This window comes from Planococcus citri, chromosome 3, assembly GCF_950023065.1.
Source record: "Planococcus citri chromosome 3, ihPlaCitr1.1, whole genome shotgun sequence".
In the NCBI taxonomy this organism is placed as follows: domain Eukaryota; kingdom Metazoa; phylum Arthropoda; class Insecta; order Hemiptera; family Pseudococcidae; genus Planococcus; species Planococcus citri.
Genome location: NC_088679.1, coordinates 53,456,004 through 53,478,328, shown reverse-complemented (window position 1 = coordinate 53,478,328; position 22,325 = coordinate 53,456,004). Strand labels below are relative to the sequence as shown.

At 32.3% G+C, this 22,325-nt stretch overlaps 2 protein-coding genes across 3 annotated transcripts; both read left to right on the top strand.

The window, feature by feature from the left end:
- The first annotated feature begins 81 nt into the window (after nucleotides 1–81).
- EMC1 (ER membrane protein complex subunit 1) lies at nucleotides 82–5,283 on the top strand. 2 transcript variants are annotated; one of them, XM_065357037.1, is made up of 17 exons: nucleotides 82–541; nucleotides 614–732; nucleotides 816–987; nucleotides 1,066–1,224; nucleotides 1,296–1,626; nucleotides 1,698–1,890; nucleotides 1,963–2,079; nucleotides 2,181–2,204; nucleotides 2,434–2,612; nucleotides 2,688–2,864; nucleotides 2,934–2,985; nucleotides 3,057–3,286; nucleotides 3,383–3,569; nucleotides 3,644–3,859; nucleotides 3,931–4,062; nucleotides 4,133–4,366; nucleotides 4,454–5,283. In XM_065357037.1, exons 1-17 carry the CDS (start codon nucleotides 447–449, stop codon nucleotides 4,612–4,614), a joined length of 2,778 nt encoding a protein of 925 aa, XP_065213109.1. In that variant the 5' UTR covers nucleotides 82–446; the 3' UTR covers nucleotides 4,615–5,283. The 2 variants fall into 2 exon arrangements, with proteins under 2 accessions (XP_065213109.1, XP_065213110.1); XM_065357038.1 differs by lacking the exon at nucleotides 2,181–2,204.
- A 503-nt stretch (nucleotides 5,284–5,786) lies between these two features.
- Nucleotides 5,787–21,973, top strand: Sdc (Syndecan). Its single transcript, XM_065357057.1, has 5 exons — nucleotides 5,787–6,088; nucleotides 6,557–6,716; nucleotides 12,010–12,167; nucleotides 12,250–12,439; nucleotides 18,392–21,973. The coding sequence occupies exons 1-5, from the start codon at nucleotides 6,014–6,016 to the stop codon at nucleotides 18,559–18,561; spliced, it is 753 nt and encodes a 250-aa protein (XP_065213129.1). The 5' UTR covers nucleotides 5,787–6,013; the 3' UTR covers nucleotides 18,562–21,973.
- The last annotated feature ends 352 nt before the right edge of the window (nucleotides 21,974–22,325 follow it).

Genomic DNA, 22,325 nt, shown 5'->3' with positions numbered 1-22,325 from the left:
GAGTTTTTCTCAATTCGCATAGATACTAAAAACGTTGGCATCTCTAATTTTTTAATCTACCAATCTGTCAAGATTTTTTCATTTCGATGAAATTGCATGATTGATAAATAATGATAAAAAGTGAAGCGAAATGAAAATTTACGAAAATGAATTCAATTATGGATAATGAGGCGGTGGTAATTAATTGACGTGGTGATTAGTAAATTTTCTGCCCAATATTTCGTTTTTTGTTCAGGTGTAACATGTTATCAGTTTCTGTTGTCTTATAGCGTTGGCACCGAAAGTAAAGTAATGTCTTATTAGAAACGTGTTACATTTCGAGCTGAATTCATAAATCATAAACTTTATCTAACCCACCGGCACTCAGTTGTATTATGCCCCGCATATTTTAGCACCAGTTGCATTAACTATTTGTGTAAAATATTCGATATTAATTTAAATTCACGATGACTACGAAAGTCTTTCTTACTCTATTTGCTGTGATTTTATTACATAACGGTTGCTTCGCCTTGTATGAAGATCAGATTGGAAAATTTGACTGGTATGATAATTCAGTATTATTTATCTACTGTTTTCATTGAATCATATTTCATTCATATTTATATTTCAACAGGAAGAAAGACTTGGTCGGAGAAGTAAAGTTCTCAAGATTTGATAATGGAATAAATTTTCATGAAACTGTTTATGTAGCCACTGAACATAACACCGTTGCTGCTCTAACACTTAAGACCGGTTAGTAAATTTGTGATGCGATGTAGTCAATTATTTTTCATACACGTAAGTTTTTCAATTGCACGTTGCTTTGAATCCGATAGGTGAAATCAAGTGGCGGAATGTCCTCGAGAAAGGAAGTAGAGGTGTGATAAATCTCCTACATCATGTGAACAATGCAGTATTTGCAGTCAGCGGTAGCGATGTAGTAATCGTTAGAATTTGGAACGCCAAACAAGGTGCATTGATGCATCAATGGAGTTTGCTGCAGGATGAGTATGTTTCTGTCCGCTAATATTTTGAAAATATTTGTTTTGGAATGTTTTCTACCGATATTATTTTTTCTGTTTTTAGATCGGAAGAACCGCAGCAAATTTTATGGTTTGCTCACGAAATACTTTTATACAGAGTTGTCGTTAAATCAAATAACGTTGAAATTTCTACATTCAAAATATTTAACGGTGAAAAAACTCTGGACAGAAATGTCAAAGCTCCAGTATCTGCGAAGGATAAGTACGTGTGTTTCGTCATAGAATATATTAGTAGCTTAATTTATGATCATTTTAAATGTTCTTGTGTATTAGGTGTTCTGTGAGCAAATGGACAATGCTCTGTTTGAACGAAAATGGCGAAACTGTGTTAATAAATTTAACTCAAGCGGGCGGTATTGACGTAGAAACCAATTCAAATATTGTAATTCCGGGCTTGGAACGTATCCTTGATATTAGAGCATCTCCTTACGAACGAAAACCATCGTATATTGTGACAACTGCTGACCGAAAGTTTCTATTTGCTAATTTGAATCAATCTAATTTCGAACTCGTCGATACAGTTCCTATCGATGGTGATATTTGGGTTGATTTATTAGACCTCGGAGTTTCCGTTCTGGAAATCACTGTTTTGCCTATTTCTGAGGTAAGTTCTCTCAGATAGATGTGTGTGTTTTTTTCATTATTTGAAAGTTTGAAAACTTGTCTAATTTACAGACTGAGCTTGAAATAAATGGATATTTTTTGAATCCTAAACGAACGTCGTTTTCTCATCGATATTCTTTGAAACACCCCGTCGCCAGTATCACTATATCTAGTGTTGATTGTTACAAACAATCCAGTGGAGCTCTGTCTTGTGTAATATTGCTCAGCACCAGTGATGGATCGGTTGTATACTTGAGTACTCCAGGTATCTACTATTTTCAAATAAATTAATGTATTAAATTCGTAGATCTTCGTGTAACTTGATTATTATGCGTAGGCAAAATTGAATGGGTGAGAGATGAAGGTTTATCGAGTATTATAACCGCTGAATTCATCGAGTTACCGATGTCTGACAACGAAGCAGAAATGCAAACTGAATTTGAGACGAAAGAATGTGAGTAATTTATAATTTACTTTCTTATAACTATTGAAATACTTAATCGAATAACTGGTTATCTTATTAAATTATTTCAATTTGTTTATTTTACATGCTAGTAATGGATTATGTTTTACAAGCTGGTAAGTCGAATGAGGTTTGAGAGTGATTAGTTTCAGTTTGATGGCTTTGAAAATCCTCTGATGTATTTCATATACTTCTCTGTCAGAGAAACGAATACGCATTGCTTGTTGCTAAATTAAGTAGATGTTAACAACTGACGTAGTTTTTTTTAGAAAAAAAAAAGATTGATAATAATAGAAAAGTATGTGAAATATTTAATTGATATTAATCTTAATTTTCTTGTTTCAGCTGAATTGTTCAACATGTTGACGCGACGAATTTCAAGTCACATATTCCAATTTCAAAAATTCGTGCTCAATTTGTCTGGAATCCTGGAGAAATCATTTTCTGTAGAAAAAGAGAACAAACTAGTGCGAGATTATTTCAATTTACATAAAATCATATTGATCATTACAAAGCATATGAAAGTAAGTGCTATACTGATCGTTGAATGTATATCGAGGTGGAAATTCTGATTTTAATTAACTTGTTTTGTATTACAGATTTATGCTTTGGATAACATAAACCAAGAGGTGCACTGGAGTCACCTCTTGAACAAAAAATATGAACCGTTTCCTGCTTCAAGTGAAGATTTTGAAGTGAGAATACCGTTGTATATTCAACGTACATATCGTCATTACCCTCATCCGATGCAGTGCACAATTTTGGTCAAGCAACGTGTATGTATCACCGATTTACTTTTTTCACTCCGATGTGGAATATTTCTTTTAATTAGTCGAGTATTTCAGGGATCGCAAAATGGTGTAATAATCAGTTTCAATCCGGTCACTGGAAAATTTGGTAATAATTTGCGACCGATTTTTGTAAACGTGCCGAATTCAAGTGATAATTTTAGCCATTTTTGAATTCAGATTCGCCTATCGAGCTAGATTACAAAATCAGACAGGGTATGCTGATTCCAAAAACCACGGTCGAGGATCATCTACAGGGTCTTATTTTAACGGACGAAAAAGATGGTGTGCATGTTTATCCCGAACGAACACTGCCCATTTTCAGAGAAATCGCCAGCTCTTTGCATATTTATGTTGCTAATGCGGAAACATGTGATATAAACGGATATACATTCAGCTCTGATGCTTCGGTAAATTAACATTTGTTACTCGTGTTTTTTTTAAGTTTTTGTAGCGAATAAAAATTTTAAGAAAATATTTCTAACGTATGACCTAACCAATTTCAGATGACATTAATTCCCGTTTGGAATGTAAAGTGTAGGGGTAAAATTGTCAAAATATCTGGCAAGAATCCTATCGAAAAAGTGCACTCGCAAGGAAGAGTTCTGGGCGATCGTAGTGTTCTGTATAAATACATCAATCCCAATTTGATCGCTGTTGTATCAAAAGACATAAACCCCGAGGACCAAAAGAGTAAATATTATTCGATTGCTTGAATTTTATGAATGTATTAACAAAAATTAATTGAAAATTACGATTTCTTGCAGCTATGTTGACATTATACTTCGTGGATAGTGTAACTGGCGTTTTAGTAAATGGTAGTTCTCATGTGAATGGTGGTATTCGTCATCGAGGAACAGATCCTGTTCATTTAGTTCATTCGGAAAATTGGGTCGTCCTAATGTATTTCAATCACAAGACTAGACGCACTGAGGTGTCCACCTATGAGTTATACGAAGGCAAAACGCAACTAAATTCAACTGGTAACCTCCTAGATCTTTTACAATAATTATTTATATCAGTTGGAGATACTCATTGTCAACTTTTTTTGCAGCCTTTTCCTCTGTTCAATCAAAAGATTTACACCCGATTATCGATACCCGATCCTATATTTTGCCTACTTCTTTCATCGAAGCTGCCAGAGAAACAATCACCGAAAAAGGAATTACCTCGAAACATGTTTTAGGTAAATGATCGAATAAATTTTGTATGTAGCTTTTTATGATGCATATCGATATTTATTTTTTTCGCAATAGTTGCTCTAAGCACCGGAAATGTAGTTGAGCTGCCATGGGTAATTCTGGATCCGAGAAGGCCTACTGTGTCCACTCCTGAAATGAAAGAGGAAGGAATTATTCCGTACATGCCTGAAATTCCTATTCCTACCGAAACGATGATCAATTACAATAGAACATTGCATAGAACTCGCGGTATTGTCACCTCACCAAGTGGGTTGGAATCCACATCTCTCGTTTTTGTTTACGGTTTAGGTATGTTTCGTGTTTCATATTTTTGGTTCAAGATGTAAGTAAGTAGACGTAAAATTAATTTTGGTTCGATTGAATTTTTTCCCGTAGATTTATTCTACACAAGAACTGCACCATCAAAAACATTCGACTTGCTCAAAGAAGACTTCGATTACATGTTAATCATCATCGTTCTAGTCTTGTTGATCGCTTCTACTTTTATTACAAAACATTTTGCTTATAAAAGAGCTCTGAAACAAGCATGGCGATGATCTGTATTCTCGTGGTAATAATTCCTTTATAAAAAGTATTTTTTATGCATTTTGTAAAATCGTTTTTTAATTACGTTAATTCGCCAACTTGGATTGTTTTCTTTTTATTATAATGCATCGTTTTTACCATTCCTGTTTGTTTAGAAGTTACTTGTGTTTCTGTTGCTAATGAGCTCGTAATTGTTTAGTTTTTTAAAAATTGATTTCTTTTTTCAGCGTATTTAGTGATTGTTTATGTACATAATAATTCACATGTTGAGGGGTCCGTCTCTGTATTGTCAAAGTATGGTTTTTATAAAAGATAGTTTGATAGCTAAAATATTACTTTATTAATTATGTTGTAGTTACAAAACGTTTGTGTTGGGTTTTAGGTTACTCTAGTCATTAGACTAAGTATAAATATATTTAAAACAATTCGATTTTGCCTAATTTCTCACGGATAATAGTAATACGGTTATACGATTTTTTTTGTAATTTATATTCTCTTCTTTTTTTCCTTATGTTGTATCTATAAGGAAGCCAGTTAGTAAAATAGCATTGAATTGTTTAAAAATAATTATTTCTAGTTAGGTCATTACAATACGTTATTTGGTAGCTGAAATTCATCAAAATAGTAATATTTATTATTTCAACTTTGAAAGTTTGAAAATTAAAAGTAAATGTGATTATTTCTTGTTTGTACTTTGTATGAATAAAAATTTCGATATTTAATCACGAACTACGTTAATTTACAAGCGATTATTGAAATGAAACAGGTCAAAGTAAAATAATTTTTAAAATTTAAACTTAAAATATTATTAAACTCAAAACTGAACGGTGAACGCTGGCATAGGATTTTTGACGTCACGTTGGCAGCTTTCGCTTAAAAAGCTGTACTAAATTCCATTGTCCAAATTCCAATAACGTTTGATAGGTACGAAATTGCGATTCCTTCGTTGAACTTTCATGCTTTTATGAGGTTTTTTATACTTTTCAAGTTTCTTAGGGTCCCAAAAAACGGAAATGCGATGGTTTTTCAATTTTTAGCCTAAAATGTTCGAACTTAGGGCATATACGCCTAAAATCAAGTCAAGTTTTTCCTCTATCGTGCAACATGGCAACCGCACCTATTTAATGTTGGCAACGTTGCGCACGTTTTGGAATACCGGATTTCGTACAAATGGTCGAGCGGAGGATTTTGATTTAGCCAACCAAGCCAACCAAACGTCGATTTCATTCATTCATAAATTCATTGATTACCATTTTGAGGTGTGTTTTGTACTGTGATGGGAATTTAGGCTAGTTCATAGTTTCAATGTTTTCGATTCGTATAATTGTTACAAATTAACAAAAAAACGTGATAACATACATCCTTTAGCCATTAGTTCGATTATTGCGTGAAATTCGTAAAGTGTTTGTAATGAATTTAGCATTATGTGTTTTACTCTGCAATTTTTTAGTGTTATCGACATTTACCGTTGTAACAGGAGAAAATGTAAGCGAAAAATGTTTAAATTTATTCTTTATCGTGTATAAAATGCCCGAAGAAATAACCTAAACATCTTGTAATGGAATCTACCTCGAGATGGCTATTCAAATTGTCACTTCCTGGTTACTCGGCAGCTGTTTTTAGACATTGATAGATGAGCTGGGTAATCTACAAAAAGCTACGATTTTGTTGTTCTTTCGGCTTACCAGGTGCCTTTGGTGAAATTGAAAATAATAAAATGGAACGAAAATGCCTGTATTCGAGAAATTACAAGTTATTTTCGAAGGGGTCTCTTCGGCATTTGTTAGTTTATAATGTTATCATTGACTTTTGAACTTATTGCTTCTTTTGAGACTAAAACTTGGACATGCTGGTTGAGTATTTTGACGTTTAGATCATCGTGTGAAAATATAAACATAGACTTGAAACTTGCATATTTTTCTCTAATGAAATATCACATCTTATAATTTCCAGGTAAACATGAAAAAGAATGTCTTCAAGGAGAATGGTGGTTACGAAGATGATGAAGATTTGGCCGATGGCTCGGGGAATGGTGATCCTTTAGAATCAAGCGGATCTGGATTTGGTCCTCCAGATGAAGAAATTACTGACCGTACTCATAGTGAACTTCCAGGTAATATAATACATAATGTGCACAAATTTATTTATCGATGTGTTTGAAGTGAGAGGTGTTCTCATCGTGAGCCTGAGGGAAAACTTTCGGGTGTTTCTAAAATCGGAAGATTTTTAAATTATCGATGCAAAACCGACTTTAATCTAGAATTATGTATGCTATGCTGTGAACTATTAATTATTACCTATCTATCTACTCAAGGTTTGATTACACTCGAGAATAGTGCAATGATTAAAACTACACGATTGTAAATTCTTCAAACTGTGCATTCTGCATTAATTTGTTTGCCATTTGCTCGTTATCGTTGAACCGATAACCTGCTGATTAAACTCTTGTTAATTCTGTTCAGGGGTCAGCGATAAATTATTAATTATCCGAGGAATCCTATCGTTTATACTAAAAAAATCGATAAATGATTTTTACATATTAAAATCTCTTTCTCGCTAAGATTATTAAAGTGAAAGTGGAATGTACTCTCTTAATATTTATATTATTTTTTTGTTCCGTTTTGCTCGTAAAGTAATATTTTCAATTTCATGATTGGTTAAATGGGCACTTATTGTTTTCGAATGTAATGTTTTATTGTTGTAAGTAATTAAAAAAATGCAAAATCGTTATTACCTATATTAAAAAAAAAAAAAAAAAAAAAAAAACTGAATATTATGTTTTCTGTAGAATAATACATTTTTCTTTTAAACGAAAGAGAGATTCCATTTTCCTAAAATATCCATTAAAAATGTTTATTAAATGCAATCGATATTTGCGAGCAGCTCTTTTCCAGTATAATTTTTGGTTTTAAGAAGACTAATATCCGATGAATCCGATAGAATTTCGTCACAATAACAGATGCCACAGAACTTTTAAATAGATCGCATTTCGCATCCGAATACGTAGGAGTATAGATAATTGATTTGTTTAATGCATGCTTTGACTTTTTTATGGTCCAAGTTTTATTGTTTTGTTGTAATTTTTCGATTGAATGCAGACTCGAGTGTAGGTTGTGTTTTGGGCCGTTTTTAGGATACCAATAAAATAACTCGACAATTTCACTCGTTAAATTTTTGCGCTATTTTTGTTGCTGACTTTTCGTATTTAGATAGACTATTTGTCCCGTTTGTCGGTTGTGCTTATTTTTCAAGCAAGGTTATTTTCTTGATTCTGTTCAACGTTAAGATTAGATTATTTATTCGAATTCTGAGGTAAATTTTTATCTAAAAATAGTTAAATTGTTGTGAAATGTGTTTTGAAGCTCTTCTTGTATGTATATCGACTACAAAGTGTTATGTTTTCAATCCCTCCCAAAAATTTGAACTGCGATGTTCTTAATTCCGCAAACAGCCAGCACCTTAAATATAATATCACGTGCACATTCGCCGGAAAAAAATGTGTAATCGTGAGTAGATACATTCGGAACACTAGTTTACAAGTCATATGACATGGAAATAATTTATTAGAGGGTGTTTGGTATACCGCTGGTCCAGCTACACCAGATACCGGTTCTAATACATTGTTCGAGCACCACTTGAGAGTTCAGATCCTTTTGTCAAGTGACCGATTGCGAAATTCCATTTCCATCTCGCGAGTTTCTGGATCGCAAAGTCGCAAACATGTCATCGATATGGATACATACTCGTACGATGGTTGCACGTCAATCGAATGATTAATCGTGTGCTCGATCTAATTGTGCTTGTGTATCTCTCATTCTCATTGCATTATTCCACACACGAGTCGAGTGATAAAAGTGCATTTTGCATTATACGTATCAGTATATCTTGATCGATAATTATTCGCCATTTGGTTTTCAAATTAATACGATGATTGCATTTCCCTCGTTTGTGTATGCTAGTAAATGGCTATTGTAGCTATACATATTATACCTCGATTATAATACCAATAATGTTTTTATGTAATGAGGTTGGAACGAAGAATCGTTTATATAGGTGTTTATTATACGTATCAGGTGTGTTTCTTTATTTTGCCAAGTTTGCTAAAAAAATCTCCGTTGCGAACGAGTTTCCTAGTCTGTATAGTTTTTTGATGACATGCTGAAATTAAACAGAGGTTTGTAAATTGATACGCGTAAATAAGGTGGTGCGATATCATATTCGTATTATGAATGCAGGCTATATACTTAATAGCTATTAGTGAGAAAATCTTTCCAGCTGCAAAAAAGCCTGAAATTGTGAAAAGTAATTAAGTAATTACATATTACGATAACATGCTTTCAAATCCTCGTATTATTCAACGTACATTATGCTCGTGACCTTGAAATTTCAATAGCTCGAAGAAATATTTACTTATTTAGTTATCTTCGCAAAAAATATCTTCTGTCTAATTTTCAATACGTATCCTGGTTTTTAGTACCAAGGTTCAAGAACTTGGACGCAAATTTTGATGAATTCATGACATTATGTCGGACTCTCGATAACGATTATTCGTCAAACTAAACAAGTTCAATTTTTTTTATTTTCAAGAGTGAGTGATGAGGAAGTTTTAAAAGCTGTGGGTTAGTCAACAAAAAAGATTGTAGAAAACTTCAAGTTCACTAAAAAAAAATGTCTCAATTTTTAAAAAAATGATTGTTTTGTTGAAGTGAACAATCTTTTCATTACAAACATTTATTTACATTATGTTTTGTTGGCTTTTTTTTGGGGGGGGAGGGGAATACAAAATAGCAATTTAGGTAATAATAGCAGCTTGTCAAAAAAAATTACTTACACAAGGTATTCTGCTAATCCTGCCTTTGTCCTGCTTTTCATAAAATTTATGTTGAAATAGTTTTCAGCAGATGGAAAAATACCAACGTTTTCTTTTTTGTTGTAACAAGGTGTGTCTAACCGGTCCTAAGTTCTTCAAATTTTCAATTTTCCCCTTTTTTCCGGAATTTTGAACAAATTCTGTAGAAAAAGGCTCATTTGTCGACTTTTTTTAGATTTTGAATTACATATTTTTGAGAGCTATTTCCCTCGTTTTGCTTGGGCTATTGGCTTTTTTTCCACATAGATAACTTATTGCTCAAATTCAAGAAATATTCAAAGTTTGAATCAGAAAAATGAACTCCTTTCTCCATAAAGAAACTTTTTGTTTTTACTTCTGAAAAAATGATTGAATTTTTGAAATCTTTTGGCCTCACTTCACTCGGGCTTGTTTGCTTTTCTTTTTCAAGTTTGAATTTTTTAAGGAAAATAATCATTCGAATTTTAAAATTTTGAAACACCTCAAAATACGAGTACTTATTTTCGAGAGCTTTTGCCCTCACTACGCTCGGGTCCGTTTGCTTTTCTTTTTTCAATTTTAAATTTTTCAAAAAAAAATCATTCAAATTTTAAAATTTTGAAGCGAAATAATAAACTTTCTATAAGTAACTCATCACACAAAAAAACGTTGGTTTTGTACCTCTCGAAATACTGATTTGTCGAGAGCTTTTGCACTCGCTTTGCTCTGGCCCATTTGCTTTTCTCTTTTGATTTCAAATTTTTCTATTAGAAAAATCATCATTCAAATACCATCTTCTTTATGCCTCTCAAAATACTAATTTCCAAAATATTTGTCCCTCGCTTAGCTCGGGTCCGTTTGTTTTTCTTTTTCAATTTTCAATTTTTCAACAAAAAATAACTATTTGAATTTCAAAAATTTGAAGCAAATAATAATAGTTATATGAAATATTTACAATCAAAATTGAAGAATTCGAGTTAAATTTATTTAGGTATATGAGGAGAAAATGAAACGAAAAATTGCAGTGAAACGTTAAGTATATTTTTGGCGTTCTACTTTGGTCAAATAAAATCATAAGGTGTTTGAAGACATCTGAAAAGCAAACTTTTTTTTTACAAAAATTTGGTTAAAAACGTGAATGTAAATTGTAACACCCCCCTCCCCCTCCCAACCTTAAAAAAATGCCATAAGTACTCGAAAAATTACCTACTGAAAGTCCTACTTTTTCATTTTGAAATTTTGTTGAACACCCTGTGTAAATCATTTTCTTTATTTTGAAAACACGTTTAAAAAGTATGTACCATAAAAGCGACTCTTCTGATATTCTAAACTGAAAATTTTCCAAAAACATTATGCCACGTTTCGCTTTTCAAAGTATTTTTCGATGAATTAATTTGCATATTTTTTGAACAATTACATTAAGAAGTACGTAGGTATAATAATTTCGTTAAAAAGCTCACAAGTTGAAAAATTTTGAAAACAAAAAATTGAGATGGTAAGAATATTGTCAACTTTTGTCTCGCCCCTTCCCCATTCCTCCTAAAAAACATTGAAAACCCCCATTTTTTTTTCAAAAAAAGTCATGAAGTGTTTGCAGAACGCTTCGCCCATGAAAAATTGTAGTGGTAAAAGTATTTTTGACTACCCCCCCTCCCCGCCATCAAAAAATCGTAGAATATTCAATAGACGTTGAAAAGTGAAAAATAGACGTGTAGAATGTCGAACCTTCCTTCCCCCTCACCCATGAAGAAGTCGTAAAGTGTTAGCAAAATGTTCTGCTAAAGTCCTGCTTTTTCATTTTTGAAATTTGTTAGACACTTTGTTACAAAATTTACTACAAGTTCAAGTTGATAATTTAATTTCCGCTTTTAATTTATTCCTATTCTTTTTCTTAAGATTAAATTTTTAATTGTAATATTTCGATTTTTTTTTTGTGCAATCCAGTGTATTTTGAAGAAAGGTTTATAGCGTGTATAAAAACTTGCTTTATCACGTCCTTTCGTGAATTTTTTAAGCGCAATGAATTTTTACGAAAAGCATGTTCGTGGCCGGATATTTAATTAATTCTGGCTCTTTGTGTTATCGTATGCTTTAAACTTGAACTTAATCCTAGCGCAAATGTTATTACCTTAAAAAAGAAAATGAATAATTCTCAACGACGTCCGCAAAAAGATATTCCCCGAGAGAAGGAATGAAAAAGGAGACGGCGAGTTTGACGAAAAATAAAATTTAAATTTTCAACAGTTTGAAATGAAATTTAATCCTAATGTTGAAGTCTTTGTTTTCACGTGCTGCTTTAGCGGTATGCTTTTTATGACATTATATAACAGGATTTTTAATTCGCCAAAATCAACTGACATCTGGTAAAATTCGCATCCATAAAATAAATAAAAAATGTTTAATCCTGTAGTAATATTGATGTACGAAACGAATCACGGCGAGATTGTCCAGTAAACGAGGATTTCTGTCGATATGTTTGATGATTTCAATTTTAATCTTGAATTCTTTACTCAAATCAAAAATGTAAATTAAGCTTCGAATAATTATGAAATATTAACTTATTGTTTTTTTTTCGCAGGTGTGAAAAAATCTTCAGCGACTTCATCACCTAAAATCGAAAAAGAAGAACCCACTTTACCAATGCCACAACCACCAAAACCTCAATCACCACCACCTCCACCGCCTGTGCAGCCAGAGACTATTGCTCCAGATACGTCCTCGAAAGCGACCAATGTTGTAAGTGACGAATTTTTTTTCTCTAAAATTTACTTAATCGATTTCATATTGTTAAATCAACGGCGTTTTTTTTCGTTTATAGCAACAAGAAACTAGACAATTACCAGCACCACCACCAGAAGAAAAACACCCCATCGATACTTCGTTCAATACTCCCATCGATAAAACTCCTATCGACGATACGAATAGAAATGATAACGTGTATATCATTAATCCTACCCATGACAGAGACAGGACGACTTCATTCTTCGCACAGCCTGGTATCCTCGCAGGTAAATACGATGATTTTTTTTCAACTAAATGCAATCGTTTAGATTGCAATATTGCAATTTGCAAACCATTAATCGATGAAAAGGTCATTCGTACTGCTCTTGTGATCAGTCGTCTACAACGCGAAATTACGATTCGAAATAAATCTTCGTCCGTGACCGTTAAACGTCTTTGGAGTTTCGGACTTTTGTAAGTCGTAAAGTGTCGAGGATACTCAATAGTTCGAAGAGGTCGTCGTCTTTTTCCGAATAAATATGTACCAAGATGAGAGTTGGCTGCACCATGACCGGTATCAATTTACGGGTTCAAGCGAATAAATTATTTTTCAGTAAACGAATAATTTAACTCGAAAAGAGTACATGTTACAATATCGTTCGTGTTGGTGAATTTGTTGTCTCGATGCGATATAATTTGATTACGCGTGATTTACACTCGTTCTATGGCTACTAGAAATGACCGATGTTTAATTATTTTCGTCGAGAGTCGAACGTATACGAAAAACCCATTAATATGTATAGTACGAAAGAAACGAAAATTAGATCGAGGGTTTTTTCTCTCTGACTCGTACATCAATTGAAGCGCATGTGAACGTTTTCATTCGAGAGCTGATAGTGATTAAAATGAATTCTATTGTTATTACTTATTAACAATCTTACTTCCGTCCACGTAGTGTAATTGAATGAGATGTTTACGTAGAAATTATTTTTTATCCGATCATAGTCATCGAAATATGACAATTACAATGATTGTTTTGATCGGAATGTTTGTCTGATAAGCAAGGTGTCGCATACTCGTTTGTCATATTTTTCAAGGGTAGTAGGATACCTACTTTGAAACTTGAGTTGTTCATTTTTTGCAGACTGAATTGTATGGACTATTAATTTTGAAAACTTGCAATTTTGTCGTACATTTTCAAAAAATCATTTTCTCTCAAATTTTTCAGACATCTAAGGTTATAATTGCAACACATTGTAGTCTGTAGATGATGAATTTCACTCGAGTGAAAATAATCGGATAGCAGTTCTAAATGTACATACTTTGATTATGCTATATGTTTAAAGTTCAATGTACTGCAATCGACTTCAATTAGATTGTTGAGCGAAATTCTGCAAGCTTAATAAGATGCGTAGGTTGAATTGAATCTGCGAGCGAGTGTTTTGAAAAATATGTCGTTATAGAAATTATTTTATTTATTCATGTACGCTTAGTTGTAATCATGGATCGGATATTCTTTCTCTGAAATACGTGTGACATTACTGCTTCCTGATGGTCAGTAGAATAAATTTAAGTATGCTTTAAAGATTATGGGTGTCATTTTGAAGATAGGAACTTCGCTTCAAGTCATTTTATGAATATTTTAATACATAGAATGTAAATTTTGAAAACTTTTGATAAAAAAGAATTGAAGTACCTAATGAATTTAAACAAAGATAATGTCACGAGTTTTGCATATTCTGAGGGGGAAAATTCGGAAATTGAGAACTTCTTCGAGTGTTTCGTCTTTATTAAGAGTGTGTGAGTTTATTTTATTGAAGTAGTTCGAGCATTGGAAGTGGAAAATCCTCTTATTCATTTTTCGCCACATTATATTTTCCAAAAATTTTCCGAAGCTCAGAAAAAATCTTAAGCAGTTCAAAATTTGGTTCTCAAGTCAGGATGACGTGCTTTTTCAGTGAACTAAATTTCAGCTCGATTGAAATTGAGAGGAATTGTGATGGTCCTCTTTTAATTAAAATGATGAAAAATGTACTAATGTCGTGATGCGTTTTTATTCAGAGTTTGGGTCGATATTAATTTTAAATTGCTTAGTAAAACCTTAAAATAGACTTGGATTCTGACGAATCTCAGGTACTATTTTGTTGAAAGTGAACAATCCTTGCCAGAATAGGTTGGGTAGATATGTACTAGAGCGAAAAAACACGTTGTTTTTTTTTCGACGATTCACGTTCTTTGATTAACCATATCGCCACTCCTGGGACACCTCCGGTAATAAAAATGTTTTCCGAGTAATTTTTAACCCAAAATGAATGTCTCCACCAAGTTTGGTCAATTTTTCTCGCAATACACACCCATACTAATGTACATTATTTTCTGGAAATAATTCATCTCCTCAAATTTTATGTTTAACGTAAAAAATCATCCATCATGGGAACATTTATTCCGATTCTTATGGCAGTAAAAAGCTAGTTTTGAAATCATTATTCTTTCAAGAGTAATGTACCCTTTCAATATGACACTATACCGAGTCCCCTATAATTGGTAAGTACGTATTTATGAATGAAGTGTTTCTCGTATGTTATAGTAGTGCTCCGTCATATTCGTATCTTTCGACTTTATCGTCCACTTCACCACACATCCTGCGCATAGTATACAAATTTAAAAGTAAAGAAAGGTGGGCGTTGCGCTACATTTTACCGGAAGTGTGTTACTAACAAATTCTCAATTCCTCAGTTTTTACCTTAGAATATTATATAGAAATAGGTACTTATAATTTATAACAATAACGATGTAAACAAGTTTGCCAGTTTTGAGATTCAAAGGGTTGACATTTTTCCAAATCTGGACCCTACTTTGCGAAGAAAACAAGAAAAAAAATGTCTCGCTTGTTGCCAAAAAAATACTAGTAACAAATCTCACTTTTTTCAAAGTTGCCAAAAAGTCGAGTTTCTTGTTAAACAGTTTTAAAATTTGGTTTCTCGTTATAAATTCCAAAAAGTCTTACTAAATTGCCAAAAATGTCGCACTTTTTCGGCAGGAATAATTGTCATAAATTGTCATAAATTGCCAAAAATACATAAAAAGTATCGCTTTTTTGACAAAAATTGCGAGAAGTACCACTTTTTGCTAATAATTGCCAAAAAGTCTTGCTTGTTGATGAAATTGTAAAATATTTGCTTTTTGCAAAAAATTGGCAAAACAGCTCGCTTTTTAGGAAAATCGCTAAAAAGAACACTTCTTTTTAAGGTTGAGCTTTTTTTCACCGAAAATGACCAAAACGTCCCGCCTTTTACTAAAACGCTGCAAAAAAGTCAACTTTTTTTGAAAAATTGCAAAAATGTAATGTTGCCGAATTTTCCAAAAAGCTCTGCTTTTTGCTAAACTTGTTCAAATTTCTATGGAGTTCCATTTTTAGATTTTAATTTAAAAACAAACTGTTTTTTCGGTGATTTTTTTTGCATTGAAATTTTTTTTCCATGTTTTATCACTTTGTTAGTTACTTTTTGGTTATTTTTTCAAGCTTTTTCGGTTACTAGAGTTACTTTTTTTTGGGAAAAAAATGTGTACAAGCTCTGTATTTATTACTTACCTATTACCAAAATATCAAAAGATTTCATTTTCTGAAAGTGAGGAAATACGTTTGAAAACAGCAGTGCCAATTTTTTGATAATTATTGCCAATTTCAAAAAACCAAAATTTTTTTTGGGGGAAATATTTTTTGCACGATGAAAAAGGGCGTCATCACGACAAGCGTTTTTTCGTTCATAAAAGATGAATGAACGACGAAAAATGATGAAGTTCCACGCCAGATGACGCCCGACAATAAAGTATTTATGAACGACCACGATTTAATAACAAGATAAGCAGTATTCACGACAAAATAATTTCATACACGACAGAACATTATCAGTTCAATTACCTATTACTATTTTGTACAAATTTTGACAAATAATCAACTGAGGGTTTCTTTCGAAAAAATTTGAGTGAAATTGTGACTCAGTAGAAGAGAACCAAATTGGCCTAAGCGAAGCGAGGGCAAAATCTTAGGGAAAAAACGAGAATTTTGAGGATAGATCAGCGATTTTGTCGGCAAATGAACGATAATTAAATACATGATTGTAAAAAATTTGAATTTTTGAAAACTAAAATATTGTTGGAATTTTTGTATTTTATTCCTAACTTTCTTGAATTCTTGAATTTCTCACAATTTCCCAAGTTTTTCCTACTTTTGCGGAACCGTAGGGGGACAAACTGTCGCCCCTTTGCCCCCTTTCGCTTCGTACCTGAGGTCAAAAAACGAATGGGGGTCATCCATCAAGGTCCACAAACCATTACTTCTATAAACAGCAATTTTGTACATACCTACTTCGTTTTTTTGGTATCATTTTAATATTTTTTAAACGTTTATTTCTGTCGGTGAAATGCTTGTTTTTGATAGAAAAATTTTGTCGTGCATTGCCTTATATAGCAGTGGAAAGTAATAAAATGTCGTGAATTTTTTAATTCGTCGTTTGAAAAATTATTTTGTCGTTGGAGTACCTTTTATGTCGGGGTAAGCTCTTTATTGTCGGGAATTTCCAATTTAGTCGTGAAAATGATTTTTCTGGCGTGAAAGTGCCTATGCTTGTCGTGCTGACGCCCTTTTTTGTCGTGGTATTAAATCACACCCTTTTTTTTTTGTGTGTGTTAATTGATCTGATCAGTTTTTGGCTATATTTTTCAATTTTTTGAAATTGGAAATAATGATCATAACCTAATGACACTACCAAGTTCCAAAATTTTCCAAGAATTTTTCTTTCCTGTTTCAGAAACAATATTTTTTGATGTTTTCGTAAAATTTATGCAAAATATTTGAAAATGAGATATTTCCTAAACACGAATTCACCCTGAAATAAGCGATTTTCAAATTTTCAACCGCTGTGTAGAACCCTAAAAGTGGTATTGCATTTTTACATAAATGGCCAAGGCCAACGCAGAAATACTCCCTGATTGGTACTCGAATTTTTGAAAACCCCTATTGAGGCGTGAAATGAGGTACAGAATTATAGAACTGAAATGTTCGTTACTTTTCAATGTTTGTAAAATGATGTAGTAACAAAAAAAAAACCACATGAACGAAAACGATGAGTGCGTTTTACAAAATAAGATTTTATCACATGTAGCTTTCTGTAGTACATAGGTTAGGTACCTATATTAGGTACATAGACATACTCGTTCTTCGATAGTCATGCTGAGAAACTGAAATAACACGTGCGAGAGAAAACGAGTAGTAAATACGTCTTGAAAGCGTATGTAACATATTGAAAGTACGTGAGTATGTTTTAATGACTGATCTATCGGTTGTATGCAAGGAGATGTACTAAATTTGAAATGGATATGGTTGAAAAAAATTAATAAGAGGGTGTATGTTTCTTTGAGAAATCACATGTTCTGTTCAATGCATTTGTTTTGAATGGCTTTTGTTATCTTTTTTTGAGTGGGAAGGGGGCTATTTGTACGTTTAAATATTCTAGACTTGGCTTTAAATTGCACGTAAGTTATTTATTCGTCATGAGATACTGCCACGAGTAGTACAAATTTTTTATGGTAGGTAGATTGTTATTGCAGAATTACAATTATGTTGGTGTTGAGTTTTCGAGCAACAACGGTTTTCCCGATGAAAAGTACGGATTTACAATTTATCAAATTGTTGATGACATGCGAAGAATTTTTACCATCTACTTGATAAATCATGTCTTGCAATTCATCGATAAATTTATAAAACTTGACGTTACTTCGAAGGTCGAGTATTTCGTGAAAATTTTCACCACCTGTGGAAAATTCTACCTTAATCGAAATGCTCGCGTGAAATCTCAGCCTGTCGAGTGTCTCGGTTCGTGAATTTTGGCAGACGATTTTCTGCACGATTAATCGCATCGTATAGTAATCAAAATATTTCGTAACTTTTGAATTCGTTGTTTATTAAAATTGACCATCAAATAGTTATGGCAAATCATCGCGTTATTCGTTGATATCCCTTCTCGTGGTATCCCACAAGAAGTACGTGATCGTGATTTCCGCTTGCGTTGGCAGAAAAATCTGTCTGATTTGTTCGGTCCGTCTGCGTACCTACGATAGAGAAGGAGAATTTCTCGGTGCATTACGGTTTGCGGATGTTTTTCGCTGCTTCCAACGTTCGTATATTTACGCGTGCACGAATAACATTTTTAGTATTCACGATGGTTGTTTATTTGCAGCTGTTATCGGCGGTGCTGTCGTTGGTCTCCTATGCGCCATATTAGTGGTCATGTTCATCGTGTACAGAATGCGAAAAAAAGACGAAGGATCTTACGCTTTAGAAGAAATGAAAAGGTGTCCAGCCACCAATCCGTACATGAAACCCAATCATAGAGAATTTTTCGCCTAATTTCGTACGTGCGTTTATTACCTAGGTTATTATTTTATTTTACTGATATTTTTTGTACATTTTGTATAGAACGATTAAATGACCAGTCGACGTTAAGATGGGATAAATTTAAACAATTGCAGGTTACACAGGTATAGGTTTTTTCAAGTTTGGATGGTTTTACTGCGTTCAGTGTTACCGATTTAAAAAAAAAATGAAAAAAAATTGAAAAAAAAATGTAAATTTTCTTTGTTATATAATGCTATTTTAGTACGCGATTCGCTTGACATATCATGCTATATAATTTGTATCAGTAATTTTACTTTTTTATGACTATTGTTCCTGAGTATTTTAATGTGTACCGAGTACGTGTTTATTTATTTTTCTTTTTCGTCATTAACGCATTATACTTATATAGAGAAAAACGCGCTAATGAGATCGTATCGTGAATTTTGTGTTTCGTGTCGTCGAGTTTTTTCTCTCTGTTTTTACTTTTTCTTTTCATTTCTTTCTTTTTTTAGCCGCATTTTTTCTTTTGTTTACTTACCGTATTGTAGAGAATTCTGTTTCAAAGGTTGACCCTCTTCAACCCTCGCTCGATTCGATTTAGGAGGGTATAATGGATGCTCAAGTGTAATTTACACAATTTTTGTCGACTCATTCTATACCTACCTACCTACCTACCTACCTACCTATCTACCTAACTCCCACCTATATTTCCTATAATTATCATGACGAAAAGCAAAAGACGTGTGTTCATTTCACAAATCCTTGAAAATATAAATTTATTAACGGTGCTATTTTATACGATATATTTTGAATATTAATCGCCATTTTTCAAAGCAGATTGAATTTAAATCTGTCGAGATATAATTTTTTTAACCTATTTTCTTCAAAATTGTTCCAAATGCTCGCAATATAACTAAGTACTCATTGTTGGTCAAGTACCTAACTTTATTTTTGGTTGAATCCGATCTGATTAGTATGTTTGTATTAAAGGATATAGTTTATCCCTTGCGTCGATCGTTGCTTGTTATTTTACTTACCGTTTTCAAATGAACCAATTATTTTGTATCATCTTTTTTTTCTTTCTTTCTAGTGTGTTAATGTATTTATGTGTTCAAAATAATCTTATATTTTCAGCATCGAGGTCATGATTGTGTAGCAATTAGTTGATTGTATTTTTTTTTAAGGTTTTACGGATACACCCCCGTCTGCATTTTTTCCCTCCCGATGTAATGCTTTTGAAAAGCCATTTTTAATTGTTATTTATATAATTTTTTGTATTTTTTTGCTTTGTTTTTATATTTTTATTTATTACGAATATTTTCTTATTTTTTTTCTCTTAATTTAATGATTTTTTTTTTCATTACGTTATTGGTTTAAATTTTTGAGATGAATTAGGCTGCGTATTTGTATAGTTTTTAGGATAATTCTGGTCAAGTTTAAGCTGGTTGGCGGTTGTTCTCTATTTTGGTTCTCCAAGGTTGTCAGTGATTTAAATGAATCACGGTGGTCGATGGTGTTATTGCGTTGAATTTCATCTTCAATTTTTTTTGGTTACCTTGATGGTAAAGTTGGGTCAGGTACTGATTTGTTGTTCAGTGGTTTTTTGCATCGAAGAAATTTGACATTTAATTTCGGTATTCAAACTCTAACTCGTGTTTTTTCCCGTAGTTGACTGATTTTATATCAAATCGTTTGAAAATTGTATAGATGGTGAGGCGAGGGGCGAATCTATGAACTTCGGATAACATGGGTCACCAAATTAATTTTTGATAAAAACAAATTCAAATGCAATCAGTTGTATTTTTTTAAAAAAAAATGTTGGTACAAATCGTAATTATTTGGAAATGTTTACCAAATTTTTATACAAAAAAAAGTTCCCACGTTTTTGAAGTTTTTTTTTACATTAAATATCTGAAATCCAATCATCATCTTTATGAAAATCATGCGATGTGGTTGATTTTTCATTCAATCGTGACCCCGATGATCTCTTCCTCGACAGTTTTCATTTATTGTACGATTTGATGTAAAATTAGCTACCTACCTACTTGTTGTTTTCCCTGAAGTATTCTTGAAAGAAGACTCGTACTATGTACTTTGTTTTCTGCCCAGTTTCTATTCAATTGAAGTCATTCGTGTTTAGAATACGCCGAATAAATTATTTATTTGATTTGAAATAACCGAAAAAATGAGTGTCTGGCTTCCTCCGTCCATTTATGGAAGCCACCAAGGACTCGAAAATTAGGTCAGTTTTTTTCTCGGAAATTGTGCCTAAGTATTTAAAAACGACGAACAAAAATTGGTTCTGTTGGAAAAGAAGCGTTCTAAAAATTAACTAGTTACTTTTATAAATTTATCGATCGGTTCACTTTCCAATATATGGAAATTTTTTTTCGCTCGAAAGACTTATTACTAACTAGTCACCTGTAGCCAAAGTAAAGATGTTTTAAAGGAGTTTTGAATTTCACTAAGTATAAATTTGCCATCTTTACTGAAATGGTACATCCGCATGTCAAGTTGATGTGTTAAATATCAAAATTTTTTCGACATCGTTTCTATCTACATTTCGTATCTTTTTGTTATTCATAATCATAATATTTTTAAAAAATTTTCACGGGTATCCGTGCACGTGTGTTCCATCGTAACTATTAAAAATTAAATAATCAAACGTTGAATTTCAGCAGTGCATTTAATATCTCTACGTATGGTTGTACGATAGTTATGTTATTATTATTTTTTTTTTTCTGTAATAGTGTTGTATTAATACTTAATTTCACGTAAAAAAAAAATTGTACGCGATTATGTCTGGTTGTTTGCTTAATTTTAAGATACATTTTAATGAATTTTTAAATTCGTATAATTCGCATTTTTACTTTTTAACTTTTTCACGTAACTGGAGTAGATGATTTTTTTCTCTATCTCTCTCTGAAACTCAGAAATAAGTGTAGTATTTGAATTTTGAAAAAAAAACGCTTTTAGAGTAAGATTATTATATCATAACCATCGCAATTTTCATCGTAAATTTTTTCCATGTGACATAGATAACATATTAGATCGATGTAGAGTTAACGATACCAAATATTTTAGTACTTGTACATTTTAAAGAACGCATTTTAACATCAGTAGGTTCAAATGTGTTTTTAAGTATTTCGTTTTTTTTCTTTTTTTCTTTCTTTTTTTTGTCTTGTATATAGATTTTTTTTCATACTTTTATATTTATTTTTATTTTACTATACATCATTCGGCGCTGATATTGTGTTTTTGGTATTAAAAACAGAAAAATTATAGTAGAAAAAGTAACCAACACTAAGTAAAATATTGTACTAGCTTTTATTTATTATTAAGGTAATGTTGACGAGAAAACGAGACGATTTTAAAATTATCCGTTGATGATGGATTTATTTAATGAATAAAAATGGAACCTTTAGCGTGTTTTTTTTTTCATTTGAAGTTGAACGTGGATTTTGACCAGTTCCAGTTTTCCAGTTTGTCGTATAAATTTGATATTTTTTTTTAAAAAGAAGAGCTACTTTAAAGTCCTTAATGTTTGTTATTTGGGTTTTTAAAGCATTTCAAAGTAAAATTCCGGTGACCTACTTTTTTTATTTATTTTTATTTCAAACGAGAGATTTTGTTGGTAGAGATTTTCAGATTAGATTAGATTTAAATTATTTAATTTTGATGAGTTGTAAAGGGTCCAGGGACGGGATCATATCTACGGTGAGAAATTATCTCAAAATTAAATTAATCATACCTGTAAAACGTTGGTGTTTATTGAA

What these genes read in the sequence shown, in the direction of transcription:
- Sdc (XM_065357057.1), top strand. Translation starts at nt 6,014, where the DNA reads ATGAATTTAGCATTATGTGTTTTACTCTGCAATTTTTTAGTGTTATCG. An exon ending in CCGTTGTAACAGGAGAAAAT is followed by an intron (nt 6,089 to 6,556) that starts GTAAGCGAAAAA and finishes TATAATTTCCAG; the next exon opens with GTAAACATGAAAAAGAATGT. An exon ending in ACAGCCTGGTATCCTCGCAG is followed by an intron (nt 12,440 to 18,391) that starts GTAAATACGATG and finishes GTTTATTTGCAG; the next exon opens with CTGTTATCGGCGGTGCTGTC.
- EMC1 (XM_065357037.1), top strand. Translation starts at nt 447, where the DNA reads ATGACTACGAAAGTCTTTCTTACTCTATTTGCTGTGATTTTATTACAT. An exon ending in CTGTTTTGCCTATTTCTGAG is followed by an intron (nt 1,627 to 1,697) that starts GTAAGTTCTCTC and finishes TCTAATTTACAG; the next exon opens with ACTGAGCTTGAAATAAATGG. An exon ending in AACGCAACTAAATTCAACTG is followed by an intron (nt 3,860 to 3,930) that starts GTAACCTCCTAG and finishes CTTTTTTTGCAG; the next exon opens with CCTTTTCCTCTGTTCAATCA.